This window comes from Schistocerca nitens, chromosome 1 (assembly GCF_023898315.1).
Source record: "Schistocerca nitens isolate TAMUIC-IGC-003100 chromosome 1, iqSchNite1.1, whole genome shotgun sequence".
Taxonomy (NCBI): Eukaryota; Metazoa; Arthropoda; class Insecta; order Orthoptera; family Acrididae; genus Schistocerca; species Schistocerca nitens.
The window spans coordinates 704,635,956-704,660,592 of NC_064614.1; the positions used below are offsets into that span (position 1 = coordinate 704,635,956).

Here is a 24,637-nt window from a genome sequence, read left to right on the forward strand (position 1 = left end):
TAAGGTAAGTCCTTCCGCTCCCGGGATTGGAATGACTCCTTACCCTCTCTCTTAAAACCCACATCCTTTCGTCTTTCCCTCTCCTTCCCTCTTTCCTGATGAGGCAACAGTTTGTTGCGAAAGCTTGAATTTTGTGTGTGTGTGTGTGTGTTTGTTTGTGTGTCTATCGACCTGCCAGCGCTTTCGTTAGGATTTAATTAAGTGAATATGCACATCAAATTCTCCAAATATGGTTCAACTGCTAACTGATTTTCCATCTGAGTCATCTTTGGTCCAAAACCATTAACTAATAATTTTAGATACCGTATATACACTTCAAAGGCATAGCCAAAGGGAGAGGGGTAGGGGCGTCCTAACCCCGACAATGAAATTATACATGACCTAAGTGTTGTATAGTAAAACTGAAAGATATATTGATTTTTGATCATGGAATGAAAAAGGTATACACGCTATCGAAGTCAACAAGGTCACAGATATATTTCAACTATCGGAATATTGATAGCACTATCAGCTATCGTGCATCCCTTCTTTAGCCGAGACCAACTACTGTACATTGTTAGCCTTACTTGAGCTCAGTTCTTACTTTCAGTTGAATTTACCTTTACTGTTTTAGTGCTATGTGCCATTATGAAATCTTCTAATTTTGGATACATTTGGAACACGAACGAAGAGAAAATTGATTTTGATTCAGTCAGTAAATATGCAATAAGTTAAAAATATGCATGCATTACTGTATAAGTGCAGTTACCTATCTACAACTGTTTAATGTTATCACCAGACTCGTTATTTGGTAGAACTTTAGGGCTATAATTTTTCATTATTACATAAGACTGTGGAACGGTAAACATAATTGCAAATAGCATTATATTAAAATCTGTGCATAAACAATTAACTTGGATTTGTCTGTGACACCCAAAAATCACAGTGATCAACACAAATATCACCCAAAAGTTGGTGGTTGCATTTCTTTTAAAAATTTGCTTAAAATTCCATAATTAGTAGCCCAAATAGAAAAATATTGCCACTGGTTACCCAGGCTGGGGGGGTGGAAAGGGTACATGAGAGCACTTTCTACAGTACGTGTCTGTAGAATAAACGAAAAATATGAGCCCTTTTAAAGGCATCTTTAACAAATCAGAGGTGGCCCCCCTTGACAGAATCCTGGCTACATCCTTGCACGCTTAACTAAATATAAAATATATTATTCCAAAATTAATTATAACTTATTATTAAATATGGCAACTGCTATTCCTTTGTGCAATAAATCGGAAACAGTTAATGATTTTCATGGATTGTTACTGCCAGTACTGTATGTGACACACTATAAGCACTCACAATAGTCTGCTACTTCTCACTGTAAAACACTGGGCTACCCACTGGATAATTTAATATTGTCAGTGGTCATTGCTGCTGTTATGTATGCCTATTCTTTGGTGGTGGTGTGATGGACTGCTGCTATATCGTCTGTCAGCATCTCACCGTAGAGGTGTGCCATTACTTCCACATTTTGCTATACTCCCACTGGTGAAGAGGTGGGCTACTGCTACTGGCTCGGCTGCTTTCTTGTTACGACCGCTCACTGCTGAGGTACAACCCTTGATAAATGTTGTCAATCATTGCTGCCATAATTCCATTTTATAGCGGTGATCATGCAAACTCCTAATAGTCAGTTTTGTTTGATCTTAGTTATCCTGAATACTGCAGTTACAATATGTGTTGTTGTGACAATAATCATCTCAGAAATTTCTCAGTTGTATCATGTAAATTAATCTTGAATAAACTCTTCTCGATAGGTTGTATCAATGGTTTGCCTTTTTGTTTATTTGCCTGGCAACAAATTATATTCTTCTGGTCAACTGTTGACTCAAATGTTCATACAAGTAATTCACCTTACTCCACAATGTACAGTTGTTGTAAGCCTAACTCGTAATGTTACAGTTGCTAACACTACAACACTATCACTGGCATCAATGCACCCACACACTATTTGTGAGTTCATGTCTTTTACTTTTTATCACTTGTTATGTTGTTGCTAAATTTTGTTATTACTATAAGTTTAATTACTAATGTGGTCGCCTCTTGGTTGGCTGCCACACGTCTTCTTGTGCAATATTTGTGTCTCATGACATCAGGTTTGAGACATCGTGTCAATATTGCCATTCTTTTATCAAAGAAACACAGTCACCATGTGGTGGCAACCCTGCCAGGATAGTAATTACAATAATTTACTCAAAATTTGCCATGATTACTCAATTATAGATTCAGCTGATATGAAGGGTACAAAGATGCAAATTAATAATTTGGGAGTTCGTAACAGACCTGCCCCATAATAGGATATAATTGAGAGATCATTGCTAGTTAGTAGGCAATAAAGTTTAAGTTACATTACCAAGGTTAGTCAGAGAATTGGACCAATTATTGGTGTGTTGTGTTTGGATTTTTTGTTGAGATACTCCTGAGGTATTGTGCGGTGGAGAAAGACTGTCTTATGATGAAACCAATTCATCGCAAGTAGCCACAGAGTCTACACTGCTGTGCATCACATCATGGAGACCCTCCATGATGTAGTTCCATGACAGTGGTCAAGGATGATCTAAGAGTGTAAAATGAAGTAAAGGAGCATTCTGCCAATAGCCTTGGAACAGTTCAGTCATGCTTATATTACTAACGAGTTGTAATTTGAGCTGGAAATCCCCATCTGCTTGTATCTGACAAATAAAATCAAGTAATATTTCAGAACAGTTGAATATTTCTTCTTTGTAAAAAGCAATTTTCTTGAATTTGTGAATCCTTAGAATCTGTCAAGTTCATGCATTACAGATGTATCAGGCATCTCTTCTAAGAGGTGTTGGGCACATGTTGTCTGGTGTTCAGCAAATATTTAAAATTTCATTTTCGCAATATGTCGATTGCAACAGTCCAAACATCACATTTCATTCAGTGTCCAGTGTTGACAGAAAATGTATGTTAGTTTATTTCTTGTTACAAAGAATTTTTAAGTGAAATCGGTTTAACAATATTTCTACTAGGGGCACTGGAAAGCAAAAACCAGTGTTCCAGCAGCAACACGGCAATGCTGCTGCATGACAGTGGAATATATACAGCATGGAGTCGTATGGGCCAATATCCGGCTGGGACACATCGGGCATATGGAACTGAAACACTACACCATTTTAAAGAACCATGTTACAGTGATGCTGTATCAGGCTCTATTAGCAATTCACCTCCATGACTCTAACACACACTGAGAGATCAAATGAAAGTGACATTTTCTACAAATGAAGGTGACATTTTCTGCTTAGGTGTAACACATTTTAAGACGTCTTCTTAGTGACAGAGGAGATCTTAATACCTATTACTGGCCAAATTTGTGTGACAAATTTAGGGCTGAGGTGCCCTGTATGAAGAAGACTTGTGAAAGATTAGTCAACGTTTGTTTGGTACATATTCTGTACCCAACGTTTCCCATCTTGAGCGCCAGCACAGGCCGCACTGCCTGTCTGCTACCGCACTACTCAGTAGCACTGGTTATTCTTTGTATTTGGCTATCCTTGGTACTATTTTACATATCATTATATTGAATGTCACACTGGACTAATTTGAGATTGGTCTACTGAATGGACATATAAAATTTTAATCTGAAATCATTTTGTCTGTAATAAGAAACAAACTGATGCCTGTCAACATCGGGCATCACACAAAACACATGATGAGGAATGTTCATTTGGGATGACTCCATCAGCATACTGCAAATACCTGCTGAAATACTAGTGAAAATGAAGTATAGCGAATTGTGCAATTCATCAGCAGGTGAAACTTCAAGAATACAGTTTCATCAAGTTATGGATAGTCTTAATTAAAACTTTTAATTATATCCATTGTTATAGAATTATTAATTTACAAGTTTATGAATAATTGACGTAGTATGATAGTATCAGCTTTTTTTATATTTTACATTTATTTATAATGTCAAATTATAGAATCTTTCAAAAATTATCCCATTCCCAAAACGTGTTGTTCAGGCAACAAAAAGTTGGATCGTGAAAATAAAAACACATCAGAATGCCAACCTGTGCCAGAAAGTGTGCAGGTGTCAGATTGCCCTGTGTGGACACTTGGACTTGTTGTGCCTTCTGCTGCTGTACAATAAGTTGTTGGCGTTTGAACATGGCTGCCATTTCGCTATCCGGCACAGCTCGTGTTACAGTCTGTTTCCCACTTGCTGCAACTGCAGTAGCAGCAGCATGGTGTTTTATGAGCTGCTTTTAACATAGAAACGGTTCATATTCAAGGAATAATCATAACTGTTCTAGTAAAACAATCATATTAAGAGGATAACTTAAATTATTAGTCCATTATAATTATCCGGGCTGTTATGCCGTGGTCGGTTGATGAATTCCACAGAATAACAACCGACCACAGAATAACAGCCCAGATAATTATAATGGACATGATATTTCCGGCCATGAAAGTCTACATTTTAGTATTAAATTATTAGTGTTTTGTTCTATAACACTAAATTCTTACAATAAACCTGGTCCAGAAACTAAATAATCTACAGGGTGATTCAAAAAGAATACCACAACTTTAAAAATGTGTATTTAATGAAAGAAACATAATATAACCTTCTGTTATACATCATTACAAAGAGTATTTAAAAAGGTTTTTTTTTCACTCAAAAACAAGTTCAGAGATGTTCAATATGCCCCCTCCAGACACTCGAGCAATATCAACCCGATACTCCAACTCGTTCCACACTCTCTGTAGCATATCAGGCGTAACAGTTTGGATAGCTGCTGTTATTTCTCGTTTCAAATCATCAATGGTGGCTGGGAGAGGTGGCCGAAACACCATATCCTTAACATCCTTCATCACTAAACACAATCTTTGAAACGAAAGATTCATCTGTTTCCATTTGAGCAAGGATAAAATCACAGAAATCGATTCTTTTAATCTTATCAGCTGCAGACAGTGCTTGAACCAATTTCAGACGATAAGGTTTCATAACTAACCTTTTTCGTAGGACTCTCCATACAGTTGATTGTGGAATTTGCAGCTCTCTGCGAGTCGATTTTCCTGGGCTGCGAACAAATGCTTGCTGGATGCGTGCTACATTTTCATCACTCGTTCTCGGCCGTCCAGAACTTTTCCCTTTGCACAAACACCAATTCTCTGTAAACTGTTTATACCAACGTTTAATACACCACCTATCAGGAGGTTTAACACCATACTTCGTTCGAAATGCACGCTGAACAACTGTCGTCGATTCACTTCTGCCGTACTCAATAACACAAAAAGCTTTCTGTTGAGCAGTCGCCATCTTAGCATCAACTGACGCTGACGCCTAGTCAACAGCGCCTCAAGCGAACAAATGTACAACTAAATGAAACTTTATAGCTCCCTTAATTCGCCGACAGATAGTGCTTAGCTCTGCCTTTTGTTGTTGCAGAGTTTTAAATTCCTAAAGTTGTTGTATTCTTTTTGAATCACCCTTTAAATACAAATAGCAAACAATAGTCATCATCAAATATTAATCACGTAATGCTTTCCTCCTTAGAATTTGCAATAACTTTTAGATGTAAGTGTACTTGACTTTGTTGGACATACTCATTTTACTTGATTTTGCCAGATGTTAACTAAGCTAAAACAATTTGTATTTCTGTTACATCATATATCACTAAAAAAAGTTTGTATTTCTTTTACATGACATGTCACTATGAACATTTACTGATTACACCCTTTTTAGCAGTTTCCATTAATATTGCAAAAATATTCACAATTCTTGAAAACAGTACTAAAGAGAAAAGATAGCAGATAAGATATGGAAGATTCTTTCATGTAATCAGTGTCTTACCTAGTTTAATGTGAGGCAGTGTTTAATACAATCTGACATCAGTCTATCTCTGCATACGAGTAACTAGTATCAACAACAATTTCCTTAACAAAAATCCATACTGTATTATCCTTCATCATTATTGCCATAAATTATTTTATCATAAGCCAAAACACTATGACTAAATATTGGCCATGTTTGCAGATAAAAATATTGGATATAAGATTATGCAAAACACTGTTTTTCGTATAGACCAAAACATGTCCCAGCATCCTTGTGCCATCATCAGGGGTTTCCTTTATTCAAATCTGTGAAATGTGAACATGTAGTAAGTGATAACTAATATACAAAAATGAAGCCTAAAGACACTTTTTGTTTGTTTGCCTTTACATAGAGCACTGTAATCAGTCATAAACTGGTTTCCTTCTGCCAATGGCTCCTGTACATGGAAGTCTTCTTTTGTTGCAAGTTTATCGTATAGGCTGTAGCAGAATTTCGTATTTTTTTAAAAAATTGTTTATATTTTAGTTGTGTGTTGCTCGCAGAATATTCGGTGATCAGTAATGTGCTATGGGGGCTGTTATTTCTTTTACTTTGCTGTATTTTTGTCTTGATTGACAAGTGTTGCATGTTACGTTAGTGTATGATCTGTTGAATTTATCTGTGGTGTGTGTTGTCTGTCCTTTCCTCTACTTGAAGTCCCCATTTTTTTAATGCTGCCTATTCTGGGAACTATTTTATTATTCTAGGTGAGTATGTAGCATTTTGTTTTGTGTGTGGATCATTGCTCTGTTGTGTCTTGCATACAGTCATTGTCTGTTGTGTTGTGTTGTTTTGTCTTGTGAAAGATCTTCTTTATATGTGGCTTGTTAATTCCTTTTCTATTTACATATTTGTTGGTTTTATTTCTCCATCTTATGAATATCATAACCTTTTTCTACTGCTACTTGTGTTATTTTGTTTAGCTCCTGTGTGTGTGGTTCAGTCGGATTATGGGTGTTCTGTGTAATCTATGGAGCATGACTCTGAAGCTTGTTTGGTGGTGGCAGTGGGTGATTTGATTGATTGCGAATGGTGGTGCTTGTGGTTGTCGGTTTTGTGAATACTGTCAAGTCGTGAATGTTGTTTGTTCTTCGAATGAATCGAGAGAATTTAATATGTTGTATGTTTCTGTTCCTAATGTGAAGGGAATTTTTGCATGTAACTGTTTATTTCATTATGTAGCTGTTAAGTGTATAGGTGATTAGTTGATCAGGCATATTATATCATCACCATAATGGTGCCAGTGTCCAGGATGGAATAATGATAATATTATGAAAATAAACAAAACACACACACACACACACACACACACACACACAACTGTGTCTGGCTGTGGGAGGTGGGTTTGTGTGAATGTGAATGTTTTGTCTATTTCAGAAGAAGGCCTTCTGGTCGAGAGCTTGCATGTTTAGTAGTCTTTTTGCTGTATTTGTCTGCAACTCAACATCTCCACTATATGGTGAGTACCTATACTCGTATCTAGATTTTTAATCTGTTCATGAACGTGTTGGCTAAGAGGTCATTAATCGCTGATCCCATTGGCAGTCCTTCATGTTTTGCTGTTATGGTCTGAAGTATGGTTTATTATTTTATCAATGAGTGTGTCTTGTATGTTGCCTTGGCGTTTTAGTCCTTGCGTGATGATGTTGATTGTTCCGTCTATTGGAATGCATGTGTACACTGATGTGGCATCGGACGATATAAGGCTTTCTGTGTTCTTGATTGTATTAAAATGTTTGGGTTTTTCCAGGTTCTTATTGTTTCCAAAAATGTATATTTTCTTTAGGAATGTGTGTGTATGTTCTGAAGTTAATGGTTGATATTAATGGAATATTTTGTTTGTGCACATATAGGAATTTAGAATGAATGCTTTTGGATCTTTCAGTGTCATTGTTTTTATCTGGCCATCATTAATATGTTTTTGATGTTTTTCAGTCTTTCGTGAATGTTCTTCTGTTATGTTGCTGTTGGGTGACTAGTCAACTTGGTAATATTGTTGTCCTTCAGGAAATCTACTGCTTTATCTATGTATACCTTTTCATTCATGATAACCATTATATTGCCTTTGTAGTATGGCAGAGTGTTATTTTAGATTTTATTTTAGTTTATAGGATGTGATTTCTTTAGCTACTCTATTATTGGAGATTATGGTGGATTTGTGTGTTCTAATTTTTTGTGTGATTTCTGCAACTACTAATTCTCTTGTTAAGCTCCCATTGGAATTTTGCGAGATGAGTCTTTCTTGTTCCTTCACAATGTGTTCAGTTTCTGTTATGAGATCTGTTATTTTGTGCATGGTAATAATGTGTTCTGGTCTCTTTCAAGTAGTCTTTTCTCTTTCAAGTAGTCTTTTTTCTTGTTTGGTGTGATTTATATTAGTTACATTGATGATCCTTTCATGGAAATTATATGTTTGATTGTGATGACTGTTTCCGCTGGGTGTACTTGCGCTGTTTATGATTCTGATAAGATTTTTGCTTTGTTTCTCCTGTTTTTCTTGCACATACTTTTTGTATGTGTACTTTTTCATTTATGTTACATTAACGAATGACATACACACGTAAAACAGCTACACAATGAAGTAAACAATTTGCATGTAAAAATTCACTTCACATTAGGAACATAAACAGATGGCTGAAAGCTCATCATCTGTTTAGCAGTCTTTTTGTTGTGTCTGCTGTGACTCAACATCTATGGCGAGTGGCAATCAATCCTTTTCATAATATTTAATTATTCCATCCTAGGTTGTCCACTGTTTGATTCATGACTTCACAATATTCAGGAACTGGCAACCACAAGCACCACCACCATTCCCACCATTCACAATCAATCAAACCTCCGTCTGGCACACAAACAAGCAAGCTTCAGATTCATGCTAAACAGATTAAACAAAACATCCATAATCCAACTGAACTAAACACAGGAGCTAAAAAGTAGCAGTAGAAAATGGTTATGATACCCATACGATAGAGAAACTAAACCAACAAATATATAAATGGAAAAGGGATTAACACACCACATATACACAAGACCTTGTACAACACAGAACAACACAAGACACAGACAATGAGCTTAAGTAAGACAACAGAGCAACAACCCACATGCTAAACAAAATGATACATGCTCACCTACAATAATAAAATAGTTCACAGAATAGGTAATATTTTAAAGAAACAGTGACTTCAAGTACAATTCAAGACAGGCAACACAACACAGAAAAATCTAAAACACAGGAAACATCCACATACAAATTTGACATAGCAGGCATATGTAAACTTACATGCAACACTTGTCAGTCAGTGTACATAGAACAAACATGCAGAATCTTTAAAACAAGATATTCAGAACACTTCCCAGGTCTAAAAAGTAACAGCTCTCGTAGCACAATTGCTGACCATCTAAACAACTATGCTATTCTGTGCAGAGGCACATAGTTTACAAGACAGACAGACAGACAGACACACACACACACACACACACACACACACACACACACACACAGAGTGGGAGGGAGGGAGAGAGAGAGAGAGAGAGAGAGAGAGAGAGAGAGAACAAAATTCAAATTTGGCAGTAAAAGCATTTCAAAATTACATTGTGTTAACTCACCAAGCAAATTCACATTAACGTCATTTAGTTTCAGATGACAAGCTATTAGTACCTGATAATGTGCAGAGTACTGCATAATCCTACAATGTAAAATTAAGGTAATGACAATAAACAGACTGTCTTTAGGCTTAATTTTCGTAGATTCATTATCACTTAAATCATGTTCGCATTTCAAAGATTTGAATAAAGAAAACCCACTGATGATGGCACAAATGTGCTGAAACATGACAGTGTTTTGCTTAAAAGTTGTCCAGTCCCATTAATGTGACCATCTGCCTGAATAACCAGCTTTGGAACTGCAGACTGCAGCAAGAAGTGCAGGAAGTGAGTCAATGAGGTTCTGGAAGGCACTGTGCCGACTCCAGTGCTATGGTCAGCCGTGCTAGGTTTCTTGGCTGAGGAACTGTGGCATGAACAGCCTGATTGAGGTGTTCCCACAGCTTAAATCTGGGGAGTTTCATTGCAGAGGAGTATGGTAAATTCACTCTGGTGCTCTTCGAACCATGCACATACACTGAGATCCATGTGACGTGTTGCATGTTCCTACTGGTAGATACCATTGTGCTGAGGAAAACCAAGCTGCTTGTAGAAATGAACACGGCCCCCAAGGATAGATGCATACTTGTGTCAATCAACTGTGGCTTCCAGAATTATGAGATAGAATTACGAGATCACTCAGGCAATACCCTTCAGCCTGATCCTTCTGAAGATTGTTACAGAGTGTTTGCTTTCAAACATTCGTGCTGTACACCCCAAAGGCCATTTGTCCTTGGAGCATAAAATGTGATTCATCTGAAATGGCCACCTGTCACCACTCAGTGGATTTCTAGCTGCGATATTGACATGCAAATTCCGGCCTCAGTCACCGATGAACAGCAGTCGGCACGGGTGCACGGACTAGGTGGCTACTATGGAGGCTCAAATGCAGCAACATTTGCTGAACGGTCATTGAGGAGACACTCTTGGTAGTCTCTCAGTTCATATGGACAGTCAGTTGCTCAACAGTTGCACGTCTCCTCATTCAGCAGCCATTCTGTCGTGCACGGAATACTTTAATCGTGGCGGCATGTAAACGGGTTCCAAACTTAGCTGTTTTGGAAATGCTTCCACCCTCGACACAATAGCTAACAATCGTGCCCTTTTGGATATCATTGAATACATAGCTCCATTTCCATGTTAACAACAATGGCTGCACTGTTTTCCGCGTCTCTCTGATACGGTTTATATACCCTCGATTGCTAATGCTGCCACCTGCCGCCTTGAGTGTTAATAGCCCACTGATGTTGAATATAGGCGGTGATCACATTAATGTGACTGCACACCATCAGCTCCCCCAGATGCTCGATGCTTCGCTGACGGCGATTTTGTCATCCGGCTGAATTACTGTCCGTGTCAAACGATTAGAATTGTGCTACAAATGTTTGAGATTCATGATAGTGAACTCACACTGATGTCTTGGCCAACAAATCTGCCTGATCTGAACCTGATGGAACACATCTGGAATGCTTACAGGTGCCAGCTCTCTGCTTGTAAACCACCAGCTTGCAATTTTGGGGAATTGTATGACCTGTGTGTACACATCTGATGCCAGATATCCCTGGAAAGCTAGCAGGAATGAACTACGATATCCAGGAGGTTTGGAGCATGATCCTCTTCCATTTCTTGACTTATGTCGATGAGTTACTAAGATTATTAAAAGACTCTCTGGAAACAGTACTACTTGCTAATTACACAAGTATGCTCATAAAAGGCCAAAACTAACCACAGCTGACACATTCAACGCAACAGCTAAGTCTCTGACCAAGAGAGATAGTTCAACTATTAATCTTGTCCAATTCCAAACTAATAACAATGATTTATAGGCCCCAGAAAAATATGGCATCACTCATGTGCTACAGGAATTTCCTCTCAGTAAAGACACAGATCAACCTGATTTGCACTTAAAGATATCTGCTATTATTTTGATTCCTACAGAAAAATATTTTGCATTGTTTTATTCTATTTTACGACAATAGGCTTATTTGTGTACACGCCTTTACTAACCACATTAAAATATTGCGAAACGTGTGATTAAAAATGACAAAACACTAAAAATTTCCATTTGAATAAAGTTAGCATATCCTAAAATGCTTGTGTCCATATGCATACATCTTTGTGCTCAAAACAAACAACAATTAAACACACACCCACACCCACCCACCCACCCACCCACCCACCCACACACACACACACACACACACACACACCAATTCTAACTAATCCAGGTTTTCAAACTTATGTGTAGAAGGACATATTCAGTGGAGAAACAAGTAAAATATCACTGTTAATATCTGTGGCTGGAAGATCACTGGACTAAATGTTGATAAGCCAACCACTCTGCAACACACTCCCACCTAAAAGCTTTGGCTGGAATTCAGAGAATAAAGAATTTTGCGCCACAGTCAGTCAGTCTGTTGTGATCTAAAATACAGGGCTGGTTACAACTTTAAATTAAGAATGCCATCTTGGCAGAATATAAAAGCCATCCTATTGCAATGGTGGTATGTGATGATTCTTAATCCACAATTACCAAAAACTATGTCATCCTCTGGAAACAATATGAAGCCATGCAGAAACACATCATGAGGAATTCATCTTGTATATGTGAATGGAATTAGATTTATCTCGGCCATACAATTAGTTTCATTGACTGCAGTTTATTGTACCTCACTGCCAGTCACCCCTCCTTTGACACATTCGTGGCTCTCCATTTCAGCTGTGAGATACAGGGGAATGGGGTATTGTGCCACATACTGCTGCCCACTGGCCTTCTTGGCTACCGTACCTGCTTGATAGTCGTGCTGGATTCATATGCATCCTTCCGACAGAATGATATATGCTTCTCCTACTGTTGCAAGAGGGCAAGGCAGCCCTGAATACTTTTCATCATTTTCTTTGCCAGATATTTATGTCATAGGGTTTATAGGGAATCTAGTTAATTGGAGCAGATGTGAGAATTTCTTACCTCACCTGGCACCCATCTGTTTCAGTGATTTAGGATTACATAGAGCTTAGCCCAGAACACTATTAATGAAGACTACGAATCACTATTTCTGCTTTGAACTGCCAGCATACAGTATGATGAAATAGTGATGCTCATCTGAACTACTGCAAAAGAGAGGCAGATACAATTTGGAAAGCAATCCTGCATGCACAGGTCTGTGAATAAACCTCTAAAGGCTTCAGCATAAACTGTAAGTTGTTAGTCACTCAAATGTGCAAGCCATGGCATAAATGTAGATGAATACAGATTTGTGTACATTTTGTTTATCTATCACACCATATGAAGTTGGTATCTGATGAAAAGTACTGGCTCCTCAAGCTCAGCTCATCTATACACTTATAGTATAATCTAATTTGGCAATAAATCATAACTCAATAAAGTATTTATTAGACAATGATGAGCAATAGCAACAGTTTGAGAAGTCAATAACAAGACCTCTTGCATACTTATCTACAAGGACATTAGATTCCTTACATTTAATGTCAATTCATTCACTTTTGTTCACCTTTCTTAGTGCATTAAGCCACATTGTTGGTTACAATTCCGATTCTTAGTAACTGTCTTGGTCTTTGTAGTTCTCCTTGGTCATGCAATTGTGCAACTGGTTGATATCTATATTTATTTTTGTAAAAACTTTTTCTCTTTAAAATTTTTTAGTAATACATACTGATTACCGGAAAATTATGATCACTGCCCATTACAAATATAAATGCCATTTAGTGATGTTGCACACAGAACACAGTAAGAAGGTAAATAATCAGAGCAGAGGCAAATGGGGAATCATTCTAACAATGATATGGACCGCAAATAGGGAAATCCTGTTTCCCATTACACCAGGTTTGATGGTCATTTTGCGATGTATCATCATGCAGGGGAACAGCTGCTCAAAATATGCACCAGCAGACTGCTGGTGGCAGTATTAAGCGTCATTAACCTAGGCTTACACAGAATCTGTGGTAGTAATCAAAGGCACTGTGTTAGCCATTGACTATGTGACCGTAATTGCGTACCACCAGTGCTGCTTCAAGCTTTGTATCTTCTCCAATGATGATGGAATCATCCAGGTGGATTACTGTTCATGTCACAAGGCTAGAATCATTGTGCAGTTGTTTGAGGAGCATGACAGTGAACTTATGTCGATGTCTTGACCACCCAATGGAACTCGTATCAGGCACTATTGAGTGCCGGCTCTGCATGCACAAATCAATGGCTCATAATTTATGGGAAGTGCATGATGTGTGCATACACATCTTGTGCCACATATCCCTGGGAAACTACCAAGGGCATGTTAGATCCGTGCTATTCAGAATTGTTCCTGTATTGCATTCCAAAGGTAGACTTATATGCTATTAAGCAAGTGGTCATAATGTCTGACTTATCAGTATATACCAATCAGCGAGAACATTATGATCACCTACATAATAGCTGGCGTGTCCACCCGAAGTACAGATGTCAAACAGCTGTTCCCCTGGAGGAAGACGCATTCCTGCCCGCCCACCGGCATGATGAAGAAGCTATCAGGATTTGTCAGACTGTGCAATGCTCTGCCACTGCGACAACGTCCAGTGCCGATGGCCACGTGCCCATCTCAGTTGTAGTTGCAGATGCTGTGGTGTTAACATTGGCACAAGCACGAGCTGCGGAGGCTCATTGTTAGGAGTGTTCAGTACATTGTGTGTTCAGATACACTTGTACTCTGCCCAGCATTAGAGTCTGATGTTAGATCCACCAGTTTGCCACCTGTCCTGTTTTACCAGTCTGCCAACCAAACAATGTCCAACATCTGTAAAGAGGGGTGGCCGCCCAATCTCATGATGTCTGGACAAAGTTTCACCTCGGTTTCACCACATACTGAACACACTCATCATGTTTCACCACACATTGAAGACACTCATCACATCACTCCTCAAACCCCTGACAAGTTGTGCAGTTCCTGAAATGCTAATGCTGCACCTCTGGGTCATCATAATTCGACCTCAGTCAAACTGAGATAGATCACATGCCTTCCCCATTCTATATACAGACAGCACACTCACTGATACTACATGGGCATGTGTCTGACTAGTGGTCATTCCTTGTCACGGTGACTGTGCTATCACCTGGACAGGTTGGTGGTCATAATGTTCTGGCTGATCAGTGTGTGTGGCTACAGTTTAAGATACAAAAATAACTTGCACACAAGTCCTTCATTAATATGATGCATTTTTCAAAAAATTAGCTGGTCACAGTTGACAACAACTACAAGCATACATGGGCACAACAATGTGACACAAGTGACATTTCATTATGCTCTTTGTTGTAGCCAGCAGACGAATACAGTTTAACAGAGTGCTTCCTTACTATCTGTATTTACTGCAGCAGAGGGCTCCAATTATCAACATGTCTTAAATATGCTATGTGGTCAAAAGTATCTGGACACTCCCAAAAACATATGTTTTTCATATTAGGTGCATTGTGCTGCCACCTACTGTCAGGTACTCCATATCAGTGACCTCAGTAGTCATTGGACACTGTGAGAGAGCAGAATGGGGTGCTCCGCAGAACTCACGTTCATTGAATGTGCTCAGGTGATTGGATGTCACTTGTGTCACACGTCTGTACGCGAGATTTCCACACTCCTAAACATCCGTAAGTCCACTGTTTCTGATGTGATAGTGAAGTGGAAACTTGAAGGGACACGTACAGCACAAAAGCATACAAGCTGACCTCATCTCTTGACTGACAGAGATCGCCGACAGTTGAAGAGGGTGGCGTTGTGTAATAGGCAGACATCTATCCAGACCATCAACAGAAATTTCAAACTGCATCAGGATCCACTGCAAGTACTATGACAGTTAGGCGGAAGGTGAGAAAACTTGGATTCCATGGTCAACCAGGTGCTATAAGCCACACATCATGCCAATAAATGCCAAACGACGCCTCGCTTGCACTGGACAATTGAACAGCGGAAAAATGTTGTGGAGTGATGAATCACGGTACACAATGTGGCGATTCAGTGGCAGGATGTGGGTATGGTGAATGCACGGTGAACGTCATCTGCCAGCATGTGTAGTGCCAAAAGTAAAATTCAGAGGCGGTGGTGTTATGGTGTGGTCATGTTTTTCATGGAGGGGCTTACACCCCTTGTTGCTTTGCCTGGCACTATCACAGCACAGTCCTACATTGATGTTTTAAGCACCTTCGTGCTTCCCACTGTTGAAGAGAAAATTGGGGGATGCAATTTCATCTTTCAACACAATCAAGCACCTGTTCGTAATGCATGGCCTGTGGCGGAGTGATTACAAGACAATAACATCCCTGTAATGGACTGGCCTGCACAGAATCCTGACCTGAATCCTACAGAACAACTTTGGATGTTTTGGAACGCCAAATTTGTGGAGGACCTCACCGACTGACATCGATACCTCTCCTCAGGGCAGCACTCTGTGAAGAATGGGCTGTCATTCCATAAGAAACCTTCCTGCACCTGACTGAACGTATGCCTGTGAGAGTGGATGCTGTCATCAAGACTAAGGGTGGGCCAACACCATACTGAATTTCCACATTACCGATGGAGAGCGCCATGAACTTGTAAGTCATTTTCAGCCAGGTGTCCAGATACTTTTCATCACATAGTGTATGTGTACCAGTCTTGAGATTTATATCTGCAAACATGTCCAATTTGCTGCCAGTTACCTTTCCATAGATATGTAAAAAATGAAAATCTAGTCTATGGTGTTTTAGGAATGTAATGGTTTAAATGGATAATACTTAAGATTCAGCAGTTAACAGAAATAAGATAAAAGTTAGGCTTTAAGGTGGGTTAGTGAAAAATATTCTAAATTTGTTAATAGACCTTGCAATTCAGTGACACTAATAGCATTTGTGAATAACGCTGAGCTATTTAATTTAGAGGATAACGGCTGGGGATGATAATATAAATGATAGTTGAAACAGTTAAATTTATGCACTGTTAGTAGGGCATTAAACTCCAATTAATCACAATGTTTTCAGGACCATAATCTACAACAACATTGTTCATAGATTTTAACATCAAGGAACATTTCTTAGTTTGTAATGTATCACCTGTGCTCTTTGCTGCTGAGCTTGTGAAACTTGCACTGTGGTCACACCTCCAGCAGTCATAGCTACTGACACTTTCTGCCCTGCTTGTGCCTGCAGAACTTTCAGCTGTTGGGTAGCAATTCTTTGCTGTCTCAACAGTGCCTGTTGCCTGTACAGTTGCAGCTGTGCTTGGGTTATTGTTGTCTTTGTTGTTGATCCTGTTACTGTTGGTACACCTGTTCATAAAACAATGAAAAGAAATTACTTCAAATGCATGTTTAAATGTAAGTATACTAAAATAATTAGAAACATTTGTAGAACAAACTGCTTCAGCTAGAGAAAGGTGTATCTCTCAGCACTTCAATTACTGCATTTAAATTTATTTCTGATTTCTGAAATATGATCACTAAAAACTATAGTAATATTTAGTCTCACATATTAAAGGCAGTACTGCCTACATAGAACTAAAAACAAAAATCTGAAACTGCAATTGATAACAGGAAAATCTTAAATTTAGATTGGAATATATACTGCAAGCATAGACCATGCCTAATGTTACTGTAAGGAATTTTGGCAAAGTTATTACAAATCACTTGTTCAGCTTTTGACAACCAATCAATTTCATAAATGATGGTCGCACCTATGTCAATGACAAATTTTGTGAACATTGTTCAAAAATGTTCATGCTGTGTGTTACATGATCAGTACATATAAGTTATTGTGAGACAGAGGCATCCTCAGGCTCACCAGACACTGCAGTACATTCAATACTACATGAAATTTAGCTGTGAAAAAGATCTGTCCCCAACATATTCCACATCATTTTGCCAAAGCTCATAAATGGGCTTGTATCAGTTGGAGTAACGAAAATCTCAAAAAATTTGACAGAGGAAATGTGAGATTCATTCACAACATTGTGTATCTACCAGTCAAAAAATACACAGCAACTGTTTGTGTCTTCCAAGATGAAATGCAATTGACAACAGTCATTTGTTCATGAATTACATCCAAGAAAACGTCTATTCTTTTCTTCAGTCAGATATGACATATTGTGACTGCAGCTTTACAGGATTGATGAACAGTTATTGTGACATGGTGCAACAATTTATCTGACACAAGTAGTCAATGAAACCAGAAAAAAACAAAGATATGATAATGCAATTGCTACTAGCAATACCAGATGCCACACAGTAGATCGAACATCAAATTACTGTCTCAGCGCCAAAATTTAATGATTTATCACCTAGTGATACATTATGTTTCTTTGCGTCAAAGAAAAAATGCATGGACAGTAATTTTCATAATATCAAGAAGATGTTGAATGCTCATGTCAGAGTGCAAAGAAAATTTCCAGAATTGTCTCGAATGCATGCAAAAGTCTACAAAATTTTACAGTCAATGTTCTGACAAACAAGAAATTAATTTCTATGAAAAACAATTTTTTTCTTTGTTTTTATAAAAACTTAACAGCTGGCCAACATAATTTGTGGATGGTCCTATTCCACCTATCACTAGTTGTGTAGCTCTTCTATGGCATTAACTTTTATAACATTTAAAGAACCAGACTGAATTAGAATCTATATTTAACATTCTGACAGACCTGGTAAATTAGTATAAATATCTACATCTACATCTAAACTCTGCAAGCCTCCGTGAGGTGCATGGCAGAGGGTATGTCTTAATTGTTCCAGTTATTATGGTTTCTTTACATTCCATTCACATATGATGCATGGGAAAAATGACTAAATGCAATCTCTGTGTGCAGTAATTATGTTAATCTTATCCTCGCGACCCCTATGTGAGTGATACATAAGGGATTGTAGTATACTCCTAGAGATAACATTTAAGGCCAGTTCTTGGAATTTTGTTAATATACTTTCTCAGAATAGTTAATGTCTGTCTTCAAGTCTTCTAGTTTAGTTCCTTCAGTATCTCTGTTACACTTTCCCACTCACAGATTAAATAAATTTGTGACCATTCGTGCTGTCCTCCTCTGTATACATTCGATATCCCCTGTTAGTCCTATTTGGGTCCCACACACTTGAGCAATATTCTTGAACTGCTTGCACAAGTGAATATAAATGCTATATATGTAGTAGTCAGAACCATCTGATTAAATGATCCAATCAGCATGGGCCAACAGATGAGGCTCTGGTGTCTAGTTGGACTGTCAGCACGTTAGTGGGCATGGAGGAATACAATTTCTTTCTGTGACCTGTCCATCCATATTTGGTGCTATTGAAACTCCAACTTCTGCTGTCCTTTATAGGAGCATAGAAGATGGTATACCAGCTACCCTCATACATTCTCTATTGGTGAGGAGTTATGCAACACAAGTACTGCAATGCTGTGAAAACACTCACAGGACAACGAAATACTGTGGGGCCACACTGTGGCTGTAAGAGGAAACACATGTTACCACACTGTCGTTACCCCTCGGTTTACAGATCAGAGTGATTTCATACCATCCGCAGTGACTGTCCAGATCTGCACACGAATAGAGGTACGACAAATTAAACCTACTTTAATAAACTTAATCCAATATTTTTGATCAAAAACTTACATTACCCACAAACTGTAATATAAAAGATCAATTCTATAAAATATACTAAGACAACACAAAACAAAAAAAAATATTTCTATTAAATAATTAAATAACCAAAAACCCAATATAATATATTAAATAATCAAGATATCCTTATTTGCACAGAAAAATTTTCAGTGTAAGTGAAATACTTTACAGATGGTATGTAACATTTACAAAGCAAAGGATTTAGACTGACTGCAAGGCCTCAAGGCATGCACACAGTCATTGTTAATACCTAAACAGAAACTAGATTTATTGCCTCAGTTTGAGTCTTTTGTGGTTCAAAGTATCGTTCTATAACATCAGTTATACTGACTGCCATGAAAGCTATGTAGAATCAGGAGGTGATAGCTCGAGTAGACATGGGGATGTATAACAGTATAATATACGTGCCTAGATGGCAGGCAATGAAGCAGTTGATACCAGGCTGAGGATGATCCAAGCTGACCATGAAGCAACAGGAAATAATATATGAACAACTTCCTTAGGGTGCTTAAGTTTTTATTTTATTTTATTATCATTCTCCTAAAATCAACAAAGCATAGTGTTCAAAAAATTTTTAATGGGACCTGCACAAAACTTTAGAAATATTGATAGTTTTAATATCACTAATTTGTGTTCTTATATTTCTTATTAGTACTAGTACAAAGAAAGTGTCAACACTTGGTGAGAAATACAATGTGTGAGAAACAATTTCAGCATAAAGGGGTCACCTGGAGGGACTACCGACTGCAGCGCACGTACCGTATCCTGGTGTACTAGTGGGGCATGATAGGAGACGGTTACATGTCTTTGACACACCAAATAGGATGTCACTCTTTGCAGGACCCCCAGTGACATTGACAAGCTTCTTGGCAGTGAGCAGAAAAACACTGCGTGCACAAAGGGAAAGGTCCCCCTGACGTCAGATGACAACGAATGACAATGTTGCTGCAACTTGGGGATTGGCCACAAGGTGGGAGGACCCTCTGCTGAAGAGAACACCATACCGAGCAGTAGTCGAGATAAACACACCTGACTGACAGCAGACGAGAGACAGACTAGGATGAGCCCAAAGCAAACTATGCAACAATGAGGTGCAAAGAGAAAAATCTTCACCACAATGATGTCAACAGGTCAAGAACAAAAAGAGACACTATCCAAAATGTGACCAAAGAGAAGAATGAAGACCCAAGTGAGGTTTTTATCAAATAGTCCGTAGTACAGCAAAGATAGTAACCGGCAATATCAAATGCGAGTACAGAACTGACTGACCATTCACTGGGAGGCCATTTTTGTACCAGATGTGAGGAAACTACCCATTTATGCATACAGCAATGCCACAAATTTACTGATTGAGCAAACCAACCTAAAGCACAAAATGTACACAGAAAACTTTATTCACATTTTAAAGCAAGAAGATAAAACAAATTCTAGGCAAAAACATAATTAGAACCAAACCAAAAAATAATAAATATGAACTGAATTTCCAAACATCAATAATGGTAACTATGTAAACATGCAATATCACTGTTCACTGTCATACAAGCTGTTAAGAGGAAAATAGCATACATCAAAACTGACTAAAAGTCGGATATGTCTCCAACGTACATCTAAGGAGAAACTAATAATTCTAAAAGAAGACAGGACATCACAGTAACATGTAAAGTAAAAAACCAAAGAAATGTATTATAACTTTTCTCATCACAGTTACAGACCATTATATTAAGACCATCACTTACTTATGTATTTACAGAGCACCTGATGATGGCAAAATGCCAAAATGGGCTCATTGTGAATTATTTATAAAATAAAAACCATTTAAGGAGCAGTGTAGTGGGTTGATATTCATTACAATCATGTCACTAGAGGACATATTTTTCACTGTGGGTCCCAAAGAACAAAAATTATAACTTATTTGTAATTACATGCAGACAATAAAAAACAAATTTATTGTGGTGTAATTGGAAGTGTACAAACTTACAGACCAAAACACAAGGGGAATGGAAGTGTCCTGCAATACAGCTGTACAATTTGCATGTATTCTAAAACTGTTGTCTGCAAACCTTTGGCAACAACAGCTGTTGCAGATGAGGTGGCTGCAGAAGAGGACTGTGCTACAAGGCGCTGAGTTGCAGCTTGCACCTGAGCAGGTGTGAGGCCAGCTACTGACACAATGGGTGTGGAGCTGGTTACGGTACGCACCTGGCCGGATGCACCATCCTGAAATCCCCACATTCTTCAGATACATTCAGATATAAAAAGTTTGATTACTAATGGGTTGAACACTGATGCACATTAAAGCAGGTTTGGCATTAAACACAAAAAAATAAACACTAAATAAAACATGTATAAGTAATTAAAGGATTGCATATCACAGCCAAAATTAAACTGTTTGGGGATATGTAACTGTATATTAGTGCTTTGCATCAACTGTCTTTGGTTAAACTCCCACACACTACCCCTTTTTCCATTCCTTAACTTTGGTACGCAATCTAATCAGTATGCTTTTCTTGGATGTGTGAATTGCATGCTTGAGTGTGAGGGGGTGGGGGAAGAAAACAAAATCTGAAAACTAGGCACCTATCTCTCTACCCTATGTATTCTGACCACGCTTTTCCTCTGAAACATGTGCTTTTCTCCTACGTACAAGTATGTAATGTGCAGTCATATTTTGTGCCAGTTAGTTATGATGTTGGTGCAGAACTGTACTGATGAAGATAAACAAGAGCATGATAGTTCACAGTAGTTGACTAGGTTAAAATGTCACAGAACCCAAAAAAATATAAATTCTTTGAATTTTAGTACATGATCGCATATATTGTGCAAAGCTGACAAGATATTGATTGTACCCAAAAGAATAAATCAAAGTTAGTCAATCACTTTTATTGCTGAAGTTCTTTATAAAGTGCTTAATGCCTGTTTTATGCCAAAACCACATATGTGTGCAAAAACTTTTATGCAACAGCGAATTTAATTTTTTGTGTTCTTCTAATTTCTAGCCTTGGTAATTTAGGATGAAAAGCAAGGGAAAGTGCAAAAAGTGTGTAATTTGTAATGCCACATTTGAGATTTTGATTCTCTGTTAAGAGACCTTAATGAAGTATTTGCAGAGAAGAGGTCTGGCTGGAAACACATGTGATGAAGACAAAATGCTATCACAAAACGACCTATGTGTTGTGGCTGTAGATTTCCATCTACAAACCACACTGAACAATTCAAGGGGCGGGTTTGTAGCCAAATATTCTGCCTGAGAAAACATGAAGTATATGATCTGACCACATACAATTTGGAAAACTGAGGCAACATTTGTTATTTGTGGAATGACACAGAAAGTAAAAGAGGATCAACTGCAATTGTCACATGGGAGAGGCACCTTGGAAATAACATATTGTGTACCTATCAGTTACGGCAAATGGCCATAGTCAAAGTGTGTATACTGGCGACATCCAATATCCTGTTAAAGAGCATACTTTGTAACATGCAATCATGATCTCAGTGTCTGTTTCACCATTCGTGTCATCTGAATTCTTCCCCTGGACACCAGTTACTCAGAACTCCACAGATGGGAACTGGTGTTACAACATGTCCTTGGTTCTCACCGCCCACCTGGGATTAATGTATGTTAATTCCTTTGGCATTAGGATTTCTTCTCAGTAATATTTTTCCCTGCCCCCACTTTTACTACACACAAAGCACTTAGCTTTCTGCTTTTATTAACCCCTGCATGATGTGTCGGTAATCTCTGTCTTGTTTGTTACCCTATCTTCCTCCTGCACCAGGTTTTCAAATCACATCCAGTGCAGTCCCCAACAATCAGTCTTTCCTTCTCATCCATTTTGGTAAGTCTCCCCAGACCCGATGTTGTGGAAGACTTTTCCAAACTCTCAAAATTTTCTAACCTTTTCCTTCATCCCTCTTCCTTCTCCATCAAACCCTTCTGCTATAACAATGAACCACTGGCTCTAAAAACTTCTTGAGTGTTTTATCAGACAGAATTTAAAGTCGCCTTTAGTGAAGCAACATCAAAAAGAAAAGTGATGATCTTCAGCAAATGTTTCTGTTCCCAAGGCATACACAAAAAACTTCTGAAAGCAGTAGCTGGTTGGTTGGTTTTTTTTGGGGAAGGAGACCAGACAGCGTGATCATCGGTCTCATCGGATTAGGGAAGGATGGGGAAGGAAGTCGGCCGTGCCCTTTCAGAGGAACCATCCCGGCATTTGCCTGGAGTGATTTAGGGAAATCACGAAAGCAGTAGCAAAAGGATCTATTCACTGTGTGTGAGAAACAGATGATCACATGGATACATCATGAATATTATCACTCTTTGTTGAGTGATGAAACTGTGCATGACATATTGATTAAACCAAATACCGAATAGGACTCTGATGCAGATTAAAGGTTTCTGTGATTTAAATTGTTTGTTTACAGTTTTACTGTTGATACAATCTTCAGTATGTAGCTTTTATTGTTTATTTTGAAGCAATAACATCTGATGCCAATTCCAATTTTGTGTTTGATATACTTTTAGTACACATGAGAAAATTAATTATGCCTTCATTATTCCAGATCAATGAATATGCATCATCCTCCTTCAATGGGAGGGAGTCACAGTTGTGAGTCTCATATCCTAACATTTGTAAATATGGTAACAATAGATCAGATGCAAATCAGTTTCTTAAATTGGTGTAGCTGATTTTTATGACCTTGTGAAACAACACCTGTATCTCAAAACTAGTATATACTGCACATTCATCGTTTTGGCATAAAGGGGGTGATATGTGCTACGTGTGAAACTTTTGAGAGCTGTTCTAGGTACAGTTACATTCATTCACAAAATTTAATTGTGTGCACAGATATTTCCACATAAAACAAAATGAAACAGCTTCCTGGCAAATTAAAACAGTGTGTTGACTGGGACTCAAATCTGCTCATGAAAGGCCCACCTCATGTTCGTGTCCCTGCCAACAGTTTCTATTGCCAGGAAGTTTCAAATCAGTGTACACTCTTCTGGAGAGTGAAAATTCATTCTGGAAACAATCCCCTAGTTGGTGGCTAATCCATGTCTTTGCAGTATCCTATCTTCCAGAAGTACTAGTCCCGCAAGAGTACACAAGAAAACTACTGTGAAGTTTGTGTCACAAGTTTCATACTTCAATTACCTCTGAGGAGTTTACCTCTATAATTTGGCTGCAAGATCATTATAAAGAAATTCCTGAATGGCCAAAATATTATTTTGTAAGTTTCTTAATCCAAAAACATTATTGTGGTGAGGTGTATGCCTTGCTATTTTAGAAAGTTCAAATGTGTTGGATTGTTTCATCATATTTCTCTGCCTCTCAGTTTGCACTTTAAAAGGAGCTGTAAATACTCATAAACTGTTTCATTTCATTTGTAATACATTCTATAGTATGGAAGAAAATAGCTCATGAAGATAACTTCCATTTTTATTTCATTCATATCTGTGTTCTTAGGTCAAATGTCTAGATGTTTCCTATAAAAT

General features: G+C 38.1%; 1 protein-coding gene across 3 annotated transcripts in view; it reads right to left on the reverse strand.

The window, feature by feature from the left end:
- LOC126259706 (helicase domino) overlaps positions 1 to 24,637 on the reverse strand; it is a 444,931-nt gene that overhangs the window by 82,244 nt on the left and 338,050 nt on the right. For 2 of the 3 annotated variants that reach the window (XM_049956698.1, XM_049956682.1), the window contains exons 37-39: positions 21,201 to 21,357; positions 16,590 to 16,804; positions 4,071 to 4,262 (exon numbers count right to left, since the gene is read on the reverse strand). In XM_049956698.1, coding sequence (XP_049812655.1) covers positions 4,071 to 4,262; positions 16,590 to 16,804; positions 21,201 to 21,357 — 564 coding nt within the window. The remainder of the gene's footprint in view (positions 1 to 4,070; positions 4,263 to 16,589; positions 16,805 to 21,200; positions 21,358 to 24,637) is intronic. The other variant, XM_049956690.1, reaches the window with a different exon arrangement.